This window comes from Rhamphochromis longiceps, linkage group LG4 (genome assembly GCF_057381845.1).
Source record: "Rhamphochromis longiceps isolate RC_006_pf linkage group LG4, R_longiceps_female_GT1.1, whole genome shotgun sequence".
NCBI lineage: Eukaryota > Metazoa > Chordata > Actinopteri > Cichliformes > Cichlidae > Rhamphochromis > Rhamphochromis longiceps.
The window spans coordinates 22929860-22945748 of NC_140560.1; the positions used below are offsets into that span (position 1 = coordinate 22929860).

The window sequence follows — 15889 nt, forward strand, 5'->3', positions numbered from 1 at the left end:
CAGCATAGAAAAAAGTGCTTGTGTGAATGTACAAGTTGCTCAGATAGAGTAAAAAAGCGCTATAAGAACCAGTCCATTTACAAGGTATAAAAGTCCTCTGGGCACACAATACATACAAAAGTGGTACCCTGTACTTCTGTCATGATGTTAGCAAGGTGTCTTCACGATGAAGAAGGTGTAACACATTGCTAAGGATACATCACCCCTTATTCACCACTCAGGACTCCCAAAGGTGAATCGTACTGTGTTGTAGCTGACCTCAAATCTTTCTGTCCATGTTTGTAATCCTACTCAGTTTGTTCTTGTTAACTACAGACAGTGAAAAATACCATGCAATAAAACAAGAAGTTAGAATGCTCTCTGCAAAAAAACAAACAAAAAAGAAAAAGAAAAAAAGAACCAGCGTATGTCTGTCTCAAACTCCTCTTGAAGTATAATCATTGTAATCTAGCTTTTGAATCCTGCCAGTTTTTCTTCAGTCACTGTCCCTAAGTACTTGTATTCTTTTACGTCCTCAGTACAGTCACCGCTAACTGCCATCTGTTGATCAAGGACTCAACTCATCTGATGATTTTGCTGTTTACCTTTAGCTATGACAACCTATGCACTGACCTTTGCAGTCTTTAATGCAGTTTTTAATGCATGTGTAACATCGATAAACATGTTTCATTTTATGTGGTTTGGAGGACAGTGTATTCTGTGTAATACACACAACAGAGCATCTTCTTTGCTCCCACCCCCTTTATATGTGCATAATTGGTTGTAAAATGTGAGAAATTTGTTGTACACATTACTAGAAGGCGCACCTGTTTTGTCACTTCATATTTAGTGGTTGTCTTGCAGAAGAGGACGATTAAAATAGGACTTAAATTACATAAATTCATTAATTCATAAAGTTTCAGACTACAAAACGCTGCACAATGTACAGTAAGGAGAGTGGTACATAAATTACATTATTTTCCCCCAAGATCATCCAGTTTTTTTTAATACTTGGCACATTAAATAATTCATCTAATCACTCATAACAATAAATAAATAAATTACATACATTATAAAATTTTAAACTGAGATTTGTTTAACACAGTAGAGAATAGCTGCAAGCAGATCATATTAATGATATTTATGTAGACTCATTTGCCAAGAACTCGTTATCCTCTTGAGCACTATTAACTCGAGGCTATGAGCAGATAACAACATAGTAAAACAAAGAGCGTGTGATAAAGTAGCCCTGCTAGGATATAGCCTAATTCTATTGCATTCACTGAGAAATGAAGGGGAAAAGAGGGCAGGTGGCATTGAGCTTATTGGAACGAGAGCCTTTGACTTGCTCGGGGGATCAGATTGGAACGTGGCCCGCGTGCTGTTGCTAGGAGGCGCTGTTGGAGCCCGGAAGAGTTGAGCATGGTGATGAAGACGATCGAACCGAGATTGAGGAGAGAGACGTGAGTCTCACCGATAAAGCCTCCAGTTTGTGTTTCCCTGCGACATCTGTCCGTGTCTGACAGTCCCTGCTGGAAGACAGGAGGGCGATATTAGTGTTTCTCCACTGAGTAGGTAAGAATAAGCGCCGGGTATCCGCTGTCATTCTGAAGAGGGTATCTGCACTAAGACGTCTTTTTTAGCTTCCAAAGACAGCAAAACTGGATAATGCTTAAATATTAACATAAAAGCTGCCGAAGTTAAGCTTTCTCTGTAATACCAGATACACAAAGAAAACGATCCCCACCTCTGCTCTGCCGGATGGAAGAACAAGCGTGGATTGGCTAGTGTAATTAGGCGTCTGAAGACCAGCAGCAGCATCATTAGGACCTGCTGGTTGAATTCAAACCTATCCAATAGATTAGATATGCTGCATAGAGCCAGTAACACTCACGCTTATTTCAAAGGCACATTGTTTTAATTGAATCCACACAGGAGCTGTCTGCTTACGCAAACGCCCTACCTGTCTGTGAGTAGTCTGCAGACTACTGTCATTTGCTGACAGACATTTCAGAAATAGAAACAGTATTGATCAGACACACGAGTCCCTTTTGCATTTCCACAAAACATGGAAATGGAAGACAGGCACCAGCAATGTATGACAGAAAGCAAAGGAATGGCAGGAATGTGATGAGTGTGATAAAATCACAGAGGACAGACAGACTGGCTATTGTTGTAGGTGATTTGTCACATTTACCCACATGGTTTCGGCTCGTCGGTCAAACCCCAGTGTAGTGCAGCCTCACACGGACCCTCCCTTTTAATCTCTCGCTCTCCATTTAATTTAACAGCTCGGCCACGAGGCTACATGGTGTGTGTGTCCTACTCAGAGTGTGGATGTGCGGGTGTCCAGAGATGGAAAGCTATGAGGAGTTCTGTCTGCGGAGTCTGGCATTATTGCAGGAGGAGGGGAAATTCAAGAAGACTACATGCGAGCCATCATGTTCCCTGAAGGCTCGCTCTGTCATCCACTTCTATGGAAGAGCTGCGCTTTCACCTCTGGTAAGGAAGAGATAGACAGGCTTGGAAGCCCATGCTAAATGGATTACACAAGATGTAGATGCATGTGAGAGTTCACAGTTTAAACTGAATGAAACATCTGTTTGTGAGCAAATCTGATGAATGAATATATGAACTGCTTTATGACAACAGAGCTTCTCACAGCAGACTTTTTGGCTTGCCATAAAACTGTAAAATGCATTCCATTTAGGTAAACTTACTCGTGCATCCATTTCATTTACTGCTAAGACAAGCCAAAGCCTCTGCTGTGGGAACAGCCTGTTAGGTCAGCAGCTGGCAAAGGGAAACAGTGCGAACGTGGAACATCAGGGCTGTTTGATGTTTGTTAGAAAAATCCATTCGCTTGTGATTGCTGACTAAATAAGTTTGCAGGAAGAGTCCAGCATCAGTCTCTCTTCCATCCAGAAGAAGATACACAAAATATACTGGAAGAAGGCTGAATTCTTCCAGTATATTTCTCATCTGTAATAACATTTTTAGGTACAAAGTGAAAAACTGTGCCTCTTTCAGCTGAATAAACATGCGTATTTTTGAAAATTAAATGCTGAAAAACAAACAACAAAAGCCGCAACCGAATGTATTTTCATTTTCCAGCTGAATGCAGAGCAGTGGAACGAGATGTGTGGCTACAGACAGAAGGCGGTCCAACTGGAAGTGGACAGACAGAACCAGCAGAGGAACAAGCTTTTGGCCAGGATTCAGGGCATACTGGATCAGGCTCAGGTCAGTTGCACACTATGGTCACAGGTCTGGGTGTCATCTGGTCGGGTGAGAGGCCTATTTAGGATAAGATCAAAACATGCTTTGTGAGTACAAACCCAATTCCACACTTTGTCAAATGTAAATGAAGTTCTACCATTTTAAGCAAAAAAGGAGATTATTTAGATTTTGATGGCAGTAACAAGTCTCAAAAACTGTGAGAGGGCCATGTTTACCACTCTGTAATGTTGTATTATACGCAGCATGCATATTGTCATATTTTCCGGAAACATAAAGTGCCATTCCATCTATACGCAGATGGCTGCCAGCTCTACTTACCTTTTAGTCATTCTGATAGTCTCCCAACTCGACCTCTGCTTGACTGCCTTACTGATGTCAAAGCATGGATGGCAAAAAACATTTTAAATTTTAATGATCTGAAGACAGAAGCAATTTTATTTGGCCCAAATCGTTCTTCTCATACTCCAGATGTTGATCTTGTAGCTTTGACTTCCCAACTAAAGAGTTCGATCACAAAACTCAGAGTTAAAATTGATTCTGCACTTACCTTTGATGACCATGTAAACGGGGTGGTAAAATCAGCATTTCATCACCTCAGACGTTTATCAAAGGTTAAGCCCTTTCTTTCCCAGCGTGACTTGGAAGGTGTTATTCATGCCTTTATTACCTCACGTTTAGATTATTGTAATTCTCTTTTAATAGGGGTTGGGCAGGGCACTTTGTCACACCTGCAATTAGTGCAAAATGCTGCGGCACGATTTTTAACTGGCAGAAGAAAATTTGATCACATCACTCCGATTTTGGCCTCTTTACACTGGCTTCCAATTGAATTCAGGATCCGTTTTAAAGTCCATTTATTGGTTTTTAAATCTCTAAATGGTCTGGCACCTGTTTATTTGTCTGACTTGTTGAAGCCCCACGTCCCCACTCGTTCCCTTCGGTCAGCTGAGCAGTCGCTGCTTTCGGTCCCAAAGTCACGGCTGAAACTTAGAGGAGGCCGAGCGTTCTCTGTTGCTGCGCCCATGCTTTGGAATAACCTTCCTCTCCATATTAGACAGGCTACATCAGTGCCAGTTTTTAAGTCTTTATTAAAAACCTATTTTTATTCCCTGGCTTTTAACTCTGTGGGTAACTGATATTCTTTTTATTTTTTTTATTGCTATGTCTGGTTTTATTACTATGTGCATATTAGTATTGTACAGCACTTTGGTCTACCAGGTGTGTTTTTAAAGTGCTATATAAATAAATAAATGATGATGATGATGATGATTGTCTTGCTAAAATATGCAAGAAATATGCAAGACCTTCCCCCAAAATACATAGATAGGAGTGTGTGTTGCTGTAAGAACTGCATACACCATCAGAGATGCAGGCTTTTGAACTGAGTGCTGATAACAAGCCAGATGGTCTCTTGCCTCTTTAGTCCAGGTGTGGCGTCCATGTTTTCCAAGAAGAATTTCAATATGTCTGACCACAGAATTGTTTTCCACTTTGCCTCAGTCTATTTTAAATGATCATGTCCATATAAAGCTTCTTCTTTATATACAAGAACTTCAACCTGCTTTTCTGGAAACCTTCCTCTAAACCTTTTAATGTTATTAGTTGTGGTCCCATGTCCCACCTTGTTTTTAGGTGTGGTGCTGCTATCAAATTCAAATTTAGCTAATATTTTTGATTAAATAGTAAATATATTTGATATGTTTTCCATGTTCTGTTGGCAATGACATATATGAAAATCATTGCATTCTGTTGTATTTATCTTTTACCATCATTCCAACTTTCATGGAATTGGGGTTGTATAATGTTATGTAGGCACTCTGAAAAAGTGCTGGACTCTCGTGCTAATATTATTATGCTGACATCGCGTCCTGCTTTTACTGAATGTAAATAGTTTTGGGGCTTTTGACCTATAGTATATATTAAATAGGTTTGTGTGCCAGTCCCATAATGGAGCGCACAAAGTAAATTACAGTCTGTCCTGTTGTCTCTGGTGACATACTCAGAGTTGAATACAGGTTATCTGGCCTAACATTTTCCCCAGTGTGCCGTGCTATTTTTTACCTGATGACGTGTTTTCATAACAGCTCAAGATTCAAAGCAGTATTGTTCATTTACTCAGTGTCAGATTTGCTCTACTTTCGTAATTCCCAGTCTTTGAACAAATGTGATCTAAAGATTTTGTCTGTTATCGTTCACAATGGAACAACCAAAACTCAAGCATGTAATCACATTTTCATTAAAAAACTAACATCAACAAATAAGCTAATTATTTACAGACCATAATTATCACTTGATTTGCCTGTATGCTGAGCTTACATGCGTTTTAATGAAATTCTTTGGTGAAATACTGCTTTTTATGTTTCACAGGTGCTTAAAGTACCAGATGAAGAGGTTGACAAGTTGCCAGTTTCTAAATCTGCAACAGTCAACGGCTACACTCTGGTCACTGACTCACCTGGGCTCCCCAAAGATGCTGCATTTGGGGTTCAGACAAATAGTCATCGTGCTGCTCCATGCTCTGAGATTCCTGTGCTTAATGATTATAAGGCAGTGGAGGAAGTGAAGGTGGATGCCCAAGAGAAGAGTGAGGAGGAGGAAGAAGAGGATGAGGAAGAGGACATTAGTTTGGACAGCCTTCTTAAGAGATCAAGGGAGTATGTGAAGAAAGAGCAGAGTCAGCAGGGATCAAAAGCTGTCCGCGCAATGACCCAGTCTCCCCCACCTGAGACTGACTCTGTCAGTGAAGAGAAGAGCTGCAGCCCTGTGACGGACACAGGCATTCAGTTTGGATTCAGTCTGCACCACAGCCCTGTCGGCCCGCCTCAAATCCAGCATCAAGTGCTGCGTGACCCTAGTCCTCAAAAGTCCATCTGCCTCTCACCTAGTCTACCAGAACCATTTTCTTGTCTCCCCAATCCAGAGACCAGCATAAGTCCTCGTCCACAGAGACGCAAACCACGCCCAGTTTCCACAGGCAACATCCATTTTTCATTTCCCATCGGCCCAGCAGACCTTATCGCTCGAAGCCCAGGACGGTCAGAGGAAGCCATTGGTGTGGCAGACTGGGGAGATGCTTCAATGTCTCCATCTCACTGGAGCTCAGTGGGAATAGAGGGCGTCAGCCAGAGTGGCATTCGTCGATCCAGCCACTGTGGAACCAGTCCAGTGAAGGAGAACTGTAACCCTGTCAGTGCCTCGGTGCCCAGCTCAATGGGTGATCACCTGGCTGCAGGTTTTCGCCGGCGCTGCCACACTATGGACAGCCAGCTGCATACCTACCATTCTGGAGCGGAGCGCATAGACCGCAGCCAGGAACGCCTCCCTCGCTTCATGGCAGGAGTTACACTGTTTGCTCCCAGTCGGCGCACACCTGCAGCCCCTTTAAACCAGTCGTATGATGTAGAGAATCCTTCACTGCCTCTGCTGAGGCCCTGTGTGACTCCTGCAGACGAATCTCCGGGGCCAAACAATGGCAGGAAAACACCGACTGTCCTCAGACATGCAGCTGAAGCACAGGCCCGCAAGACAGGTGAGTGCCTTTGATGTAAGCTATTTATTTTTTTTATGTTTACAACTGTGTAAGTCCCACTGAGATTTCTGATTCCCACATTTATATATTTTATGTTAAGTGAGTAAAACTTTGACATGGTAAAAGACAACTGATTTATTTGTATGCATTTGTGCTTATTAACAGATGAGACCCAGTGGCGAGCGCAGGCTCTGGAGGACATGCAAAGACGTCTTGAGAAGGAGCATGCTTTGCAGATGTCTCTGCTCCTCGCTGAGCAGGAGAAAGAGCAACAGCGCCTCCACCTGGTCAGCACATGGAATTTAACAGTGACCATTTTATATAGAAGTAGATCAGAAAAAAAGTGTTCTTTTTTTAAATGACCATGAAAAGCTACACCAAAACCTAATATGTTTAACTACAATGCCAAACTTTATTTTCTTTATTTTATTTTGCTTTCTTTGTGTGTGTGTGTGTGTGTGTGTGTGTGTGTGTGTGTGTGTGTGTGTGTGTGTGTGTGTGTGTGTGTGTGTGTGTGTGTTTGTACATCTGAGTTTTATATGCCTTTTTAAAAAGATTATGAGCAGAGCATAAGTGAAATACAAATAATGTTGTGTGCGGTGTGTTTAGGAGCTTGAGGAGACAGAGAGAAGGCTGAAGGAGCAGGGGTCTGTACGTCCTCTAAGTGCGGATGCTTGTGGCTGGAATCGTAGGTCTGTGAATGACTGCCATCCTATCATGAGCCCCTCGTGCCCGGGACTAAGTCCTGTCCACACACCATCAGAACGATCACCTGGACACAGTATAGGTATCGTTTTAATAAACTTCTGTGCTCAGGATTGTAAAAAGTGTTCACAAAAGACACATGAATGTCATGGTTCATTTTCACCCACCCCTTGCTGAAACAAAATGTTTAGATTATAATTGTTAAAAGTTAACTGCATTAAGCTAAGGTTAGCTCAAATTCAGTACATTGACATATTAGATGAAGTAAATTAGGAGAATATTTAAACTGATGAAGTGCATAGAGGCACTTGACATGTTAGAAAAACCTAATATGAGCCATTGTTGAGATATAGAGCACACCTATACAAACAACTAATATGCTGAACCCTGTATGCAACGGCTAAAATTATAAGATGGAGAAGCTGAATTAAATATGAAAGTCACTGTGCAAGTCTTTGCCACTGTGTGCAGCAAAGCACGCAACCACTGTGTGAGGTTGCGTTGCGGTCACTTCTGAGCTGATGAGCAGGCTACACATGATCAGAGCAGGAGCTGGCTGAGAACGCATCAGAGGGAGGCAAACAGAGCTATGATAACTCGAGCATGTAGCTATCTGAGAGTTCAGTTTCTTCCTCACACCTCAGATGCGCAGCAGTTTTCTTGCATCTAGATTCATGTGTGTAGAGCGTTCATAGCATCAGCATCATGTTTTTGCTTATTTGTTTTGTTGGGTTGAAAAATAACTAAATAAACTTGTGATCATACTTATGGATCACCATGGAGCATACCATTGGCCATGTGAGTTATTTATGCAGAGGAAAAAAGTGAGTGTGAATGTGCCTGACGTCGCTCCAACTATGAGAGGTGATTCTGCAGGTCACCAGCTATCGTAGTGGGGAAAAAAAAGAAAAAAAGAAACAAAATTTACATTGTTGATGAAAAATAATAATAGGAAAACAGTTTTGTGTTTCTCAGCCAAGAACAACTACAATCTCATTTTCTGTTTTTAAGAAAGGAGAGTTTAAAAAACAGAGAGAGAGATGTGTGTTGTTTAGGCAGTAATGAGAATAATGAAAATGTCTTAGTTTTGTCACTTTTAGGTGAAAAGCAGACCTGGATCAATTTTCCACATGCAGCGGTCGGAAGAAAATTATAGGTTAACATCATTGGAAGTGATCAGGCCAAGTTTCTGGCTGAATTGTTTACAGCGTCATGTGTCCCTCAACCTAACAGTTACTATCATAGGCTACCAGAAAAAGGGTGGTGAAATGACCTTTTAAATGAACCAGAACTGTCCCTTAATTATATACAAGACAGTAAGAGACATAATGTTTTTATTAATATAAGGATGGTGTTTTCCTCACTAAACTGGAAGTGCATTTTGTTGTTAGAGCTTTTGTTTTTCATACAAACAGCATTTCACACATCAGCACAAATATAGCTTAGAGGTGATATCAACTTATGAAGTCAGGGAGTAGAGAAACAGATCAGATACACTGACTACTCGCTGAAGAACAACAGTGATTACTTTTTAATGTTTTCGGTCATTGTTATTGTCTGTTATTTGCTTTCTAAATTCTGTGTCCTATAATATCAGAAAAAAATAAAATGCTAGTGTTTGTTGATGAGATATGCTGCTCGTTTCAGCTGCGTCTTTAAAATATCTACTGTTTCTTTCTCCAGGTTTGCCCAGTCCTGTCCCTTCTAGTGCATCCTCTCCATGTCTTCAGCCTCCTCTTTATCTGTGGGGTTCCACGTGGGGGGCTAACAAACCTCGGGCCAGGCAAAGTCTGGTGTGTAAACACTGCAAAACAGGAATAGCATTGGCAGCCAAATCCAAACTTCAGCACACTGGCTGAGCTCATTACACCTTTAAGTACATGTAGTATATATACTGTAAAGTGTATATAATAAGTGTATATAAATCTGATTTATATTGTAAGTACCATTGTTTCTTTTACTCTGTTACATCCATAACGCTCTGAACTGTTGTAAGTCTTCAAAGCAAAGACCAAATAGAAGCTAAAAGTCTTCTTGGTATGCAGTCTTGCAGCAACCTTTTATTGTAATTGAGTCTATTTTTTGTCCATTAAATCAGAAAACGTGTATGTATGTGAAGACTGATATCATTTATCTTAATATCTCACATTTTCTCCATGTTCTTCATTACTTTCTCCCAGGTTCTGACAGCTGATCAGCAGAAAGCATTTTGCAGAATTGGTGCTATCACTCGCGGCTTCCTCACACGCAGACTGCTTAAAACGGAGAAAGTCAAACACCTCCGCCAAACCATCATGGTGAGTTCCATTTCATACCTTCATACACAATAAAAGAGTTACAGGAGTGTAAGGAAGTTTCATTTTAGATTATGACGTTAGTGACTGAGTGTGTCTAACTGTGCACTCTCTCTGTATTTATATGTGTGCCTTAAGGATACGCAGGAGTTCATCCGTTCATTTCAAACTGAAGCTCTACAGAAGAGAAGCGCCTACACAGCACAAGATCTCGCCCTGCAGGAGAGAGTTAGAGCCCAGGTATGACTGTGTACTAAACCTCTATAGCCAGCAGAGGGCCATCTTTATTCATGTTTCTCCTTGTTTGTTGTTCCCTCAGTTACGTGCAGCCCTGTATGACATCCATGACATCTTCTATGAAATGCCTTTGGAGGATCGCTTAGCATTACTGCAGCAGGACAGAGAGCTCCGTGTGGAGAGGAAGCTACGAGACATGGTAACATGAACACAGTCAAGTAAATAATCAAGTATCCAGATTTAATCAAGAGAAGGTGATCGTTATTGTCACTGAAAATATCCCTCTGTCCTTCTAGAGCCTATAAACTAAGCTTTAGTTTGTTCAAACACTGGAGAAAGTTTTATGAAGCCATGCATTCTGTGTCTGGAAAGGTTCATCCAGACACTCGTGGCTTATCTTGTTGTTATTAATGCATTGTTTGTAATATAGCACCTTCTCACAAAAGCAATTGTAAGAAATTGGTTTGTGACTGTCTTTGACTTTTTCAGTATTCTGAGTTGTTTTTTTTTAATAAACTATAAACTACATTCACTCCAACAGGAGAAAGCCAAGTGCCCCAAAGAGAGAGTGGCTCTTTCTGCTGCCACACAGAGGTCTCTGGACAGGAAAAAGAAGTAAGACAAGAAATGAAAACACGTGTTTTACGTTCATGCTGTTGAGATCCAGTGATCAGTGGTGTATCTGGTGCTTCTTTAGGGTTGGTGAATCTCCAGCACAGACTAGGAAGATGCAGCAGAAGCCAAAAAGCCCCACTACCAACAGGTGTGAGACACAGCTGTGGGATTTTATTACTTTTTAATTCATTTTGTGTTTCCCTCGATGTAATTTCTAGATTTTTGTCCCCAGACGTTGTTTAGATAAATTCATTATTCCTTTCCTAGAGTCTTGAAGCCAAGCCAAGGACAAAATGCCTCTGTCCCAGGACAGCTTAACCGTCAGGGGTGAGTCTGTACTGGTACAGATTGTAAAACACTTTTTATAAAACACCAATTGCCTGAATCGCATATTCATGAAAACAGCAGTCTTCAGACACACCCTGCTTTTGACGTATTTAAAGTCACCACAGTGACTTTTTTCTCTTAGGAGCTGGTACAGAAAGACCCCAGAGGAGAGGGTGAAGCGCACAGAGAACCTGAAGAAGCAACACTCGCTGGGCTAATTCATGACACAACATGCCCCGACCTGTGAACTTGAATATTTAGTATTTTAATACAAACCTTGTACCACTGAACTTTAGTCAGCGCTGCTAACCACATGATTGTCCTTCAGTTAGCTTTGGAAATTCACATGAATGTATTCACACACAAAAACAGCTGATTGTTATGATGAAGAAAAGAATAAGTAGCTGTAGTTAAATGTAAGCCACAAGAAACTCAATTGAAAACACGTAAAAACATTTCTGTGCCTGAGTACTCTGCCTTTGTTGTCTGTCATGTTTTAGCATGCATATATTTAATATCAAGTGCTTATAGCTGTAAGTTGCACACAGACAGTCACATAATGTAGTTGTTCTGAAAATACAATATTTTAATGTATATGATTTATTCCTTCAAGGGCTTTAATTACCAGTTCGTGCATTGTTTTGTTCTTTATGCTGAGTGTACTATAAAATGTATAGTACTCCAAGTCTGAGTCGTATCAGGGTGTTTTAGTATTTGGTTTAAATGCCTAATGAAACGGAAAAAAGATAAATATCTGTGTTTACACTCTGGCATGCTGTTACATTAATGTAGCTTCACACGACCACAGATGCACAGCCGGCATTCAGTGTGGACTTTGTTTCAGAAATGACTGAAGAAAAATAAATTTACAAGACCAAGAAACAATATAAGACATTTTAATGAAATAGTATTTCTGAAATATAGTGTGAACTGATGCGTTTACTGCAGCACCACGCTGACTTCATATTTGTGCACTTGTAGCATTCAGCATTGATGTTTTTCTCCCACATTGCTGTGTGTGTCTTTTAAAGGATGATTTATTTCATTTAAAATGTCAGATTGTCTTTTTTCTTCAATGTCCAGAATAAAATCTGAAATTATTTAAATTTTCATGGAATTTAATTCATGATACAGTTAAATTATAACCTAGCTAAACTAACCTAACTATAACTTAGCCATAAGTTTTTGACATGAGCTTCTTTTCTGTTGTTTGCTTTACCGATGTTTCATGACCCAGTAAATACGTTCAGCATGGTTTCAAACAAGGATCCTACTTAGATATTTAATTCTGGCCCATGATAAGGTAATAAAGCCAAATATTAACAGTGGTCATGTTTATTTTTCATAAATCTCTAAAAATAATTTACTGTATTTACACATCCTTTTTTTGATGAAATTGACTATATTTTAATCTACTCTGAATACCACCACAAATCCAGAGTGAAGAAGGAGACCAAACAGATTTTTCTAGGCATATTTACAGCAATAAGACTTTAATTATAATAATTTTTATGTTGCAGGATACAAACATTCTTGAGCAAATCGATTTGTATTATATTCAACAGACTTGCACACATTCCAACATTAAACAGAATAAGTCTCATCATTCATTACACAATAAAATGTGGTAATATGAAGCTTTGTGATCCATTTTCTCTGTAATAGTAATCTGTGTCAGGATGCAGCTAAACCATATTCATCTAGTTGGCCTGGATTTTTAGCCTGCATGCAAAAAATGTTTTTATGTCACAATAACATGAATTTCATTTCGAAAAGAGGCACAACTGCTATATATTATAAATACATGGTGAATACAAAGTTAAAAAAGGCAAGCTTGTGGCTGTTTACAAATAATTGCATAATCTACAGTACGTGTCTCCTCTATATGCAAAAAATACGTAATAGTAATGAGTGATATAATCCTACATTGTGATATAATCCTACATTGTGATATAATCCTACATTGTGATATAATCCTACATTGTGATATAATCCTACATTGCGCTGACTACATTATCTCCACACTGTCACACCAAAAGAAAACGTAAGCCACAGATCTCGCACACATTTGAACAAAATGGCTCCAAACTGCTTTAAAAAAGTTAAATATGCGTAATTTTTCTAAGATTGTGCAAGAAATTTTGTTTTTCATTTCATCTACTGTCGACAACATAAATAAAGGTTTTTAGTTTCCTGTAGTTAAAACAGCCATTTGCCATGACAGACAGCGACATAGCTGTGCTGGAACTAGAATACCTCTCATATGAGTTTGGTAAAGACACCAGCCGACCATCCACATATATGCATTTACACCTAACATCTTTCAAGAAGAAGGCTTTGAGTCAGTTTTCACTTCCACAAAGATATTCTGTGATGCACTGTCAGGAATCATCTAGCTGCCCTCTGCATCATCCATCCATCCGTCCGTCCGTCCATCTTTTTTCACTTATGCGGGGCCAGGTCGTGGGGTCAGCAGCCCAAGCAGAGAAGACCAGACCTCCCTCTCCCCAGCCACCTCCTCCAGCTTGTCTGTGGTAAGACCAAGGCGTACCCAGGCTAGCCAAGAGATACAATCTCTCCAGCGTGTCCTGGATCTGTCCCGGGGCCTCCTCCTGGTGGGACATGCTCAGAACACACCTCACCCAGACTTGCACACATCCTTGTAAGATGCCCGAACCACATCATCTGGCTCCTTTCGAGGTGAAGGAGCAGCGGCTCCACTCTGAGCCCCTCCTGGAAGGGAGAGGCCAGCCACCCTTCGGAGGAAGCTTATTTCCGCCTCTGGTATCCACAGTTTTGTTCTTCAGTCATAAGCCACAGCTTGTGACCATAGGTGAGGGTAGCGACATGGATCGACCGTTTGAGAGAAATTGAGAACTTCGCTTTTACACTTAGGAATAAAATTATTAAATAAAGTTGTCATGGTGATTGTTATGTACACATTGCAATTCTGCTCATTAATTAGTTGGCACTCTGTGTAATGAGGGTTGTTGGGAAATCAGTTTTACCCCAGTTCTTTTTATTCCTCGAGCATCCAGAGATGGCACCGGACTCAGTAGTCATTTTCACAAAATCTTTATTCATCTTCATTTAAGCATGCACTTCTAGAAGGGAAGACGAGGCCGGTGTCCCTCTCCAAAATCTTCACTCCTTTGTCTGTGAAACACAGTTTTATAGAAGCGACCCCATCATAAACCCCCCCCACGGTGGGCCGCAAACTCTGTGTCTGTCTATGTGCACGAGCACATGAATGCCTACATGTGCGCGTTCCCTAGTGTCTATGTGAGTGCTCGTGTGTGACTGTGTGCACATGAGTGATTGTGCGTGACAGTTAAAACACTGTGGGTGTAGGTAACTCCCTAGAAGTCATAAAACCCCTCTCACTTCCAGACCACAGGTATCCAGTTACAATGTTGAGACCCCCCCCCCCCCCCCCATACATCCTCTGGGGAATTTCCACTCAGCATTAACTCTTCTCTGTTTTACTGTCACAGCTCAAGTGGGGGAGGGGTACAATCTACTCCTAAGTTCACGACACAATCAGCCTTTACTATATTGAGGGCAGTGTCAGTGTCTCTACAACAGTTCTACATTCTATGATAACACATTTCTAAACTCTAAATCAGCTAAATATTCTACAGGGTCAAAAGCATCAATTCAGTGCTAAGCTTGAATTGAATTATTGAGACTGACATAATGAGCTGTAGAGGGATTTGCAAACATGCAAAAATTCTGGGCCAAGCGAGTCTGAACAGAATGTCCGGACTTAGATAATAATAAGAATCAATAGGCAGCGAATTGCCAGCTAATATTAATACAGCAAGGCTAGAGAGCGAGGTGTTTTTCTTTCTCTATTTTGTTTCTAGGAAAAGGAGCAGATGCAGACAAGGTCAGATGTGGATAGAGTGGGGGAGAAGATCCACTCGGGAGACAGCAGAACCGGACACGTTGTTTCCCAGAAGAAGTAGTCATAATAACACTTGTTTTTGTTGTGGTATAAAATTGTAATACCTGCTTACAGGCTCATCATTTTTGTGAAGCAGACCTCTGGTTCACATTGAGGTCTAGCATGCTGAAACTTCAAGTGCTGAAATGAATTTAATCTTTTAAAAGACCGTTTCTCTTTCTTTAAGGAAGCAGAGGAGAAAGACTAACTCCAATACACTCAGCTCTCTCTTCACCAAGATGGATTGGTACAGCTTCTGCATCACTGCAGCCGCAGCACCAATCCGTCTGTCAGTCTCCCGCTCCCCTCTCCTATCACTCGCAAACAAGATACTTAAATTCCTCCACCTGGGCCAAGAACTTGTCCCTGATCTGGAGTGGGCACTCCACCCTTTTCCAGCTGAGGACCATGGCCTCAGATTTGGAGGTGCTGCTTCTTATTCCCACCACTTCACAGTCAGCTGCAAACTGTTCCAGTGTGAGCTGGAGGCCATCACTTGATGAAGCCAACAGAACCACATCATCTGCGAAAAGCAGAGATGAGGTGCTGAGACCATCCAAGTGAAAGTCTTCCATCACTTGGCTACGACTAGAAATTCTGTCCATAAAAATTCCGAACAGAATCGGTGACAAAGGGCAGCCCTCGTGGAGTCCCTCATCCACCGGAAACAAGTCTGACTTATTCCTGGCTATGTGCACCAAGCTCTTGCAACAGTTCTACAGTATAAAGATTGAATGGCCCGTAGCAATGGGCCAGACACCCCATACTCCCGAAGCACCTCCCACAGGACACTCTGAGGGACATAGTCGAATGCCTTCTCCAGGTCCACAAAACACATGTAGACTGGTTGGGCAAACTCCCATGGATCCTCCTCAAATATCATTAGTTGGATAATTCTGTTAATTTATGTTGATTTGAAGAAATGTTAAAAATAGGTTTCCAGCAACATTGTGTGATGAAATTGTGCAAAGAGTATCTCAGTTATCATAGTTTTTGAAGGAAAGATTTAAAAATTAT

At 40.9% G+C, this 15889-nt stretch overlaps 1 protein-coding gene across 1 annotated transcript; it reads left to right on the forward strand.

Annotated features, from left to right (window-relative positions):
* Window positions 1-1284: 1284 nt before the first annotated feature.
* Window positions 1285-12016, forward strand: ccp110 (centriolar coiled-coil protein 110). Its single transcript, XM_085403865.1, has 14 exons — window positions 1285-1554; window positions 2271-2481; window positions 3094-3222; window positions 5587-6748; window positions 6914-7035; window positions 7358-7535; window positions 9137-9246; window positions 9634-9750; window positions 9886-9987; window positions 10067-10183; window positions 10526-10599; window positions 10682-10747; window positions 10867-10926; window positions 11069-12016. Exons 2-14 carry the CDS (start codon window positions 2317-2319, stop codon window positions 11142-11144), a joined length of 2478 nt encoding a protein of 825 aa, XP_085259991.1. The 5' UTR covers window positions 1285-1554; window positions 2271-2316; the 3' UTR covers window positions 11145-12016.
* The last annotated feature ends 3873 nt before the right edge of the window (window positions 12017-15889 follow it).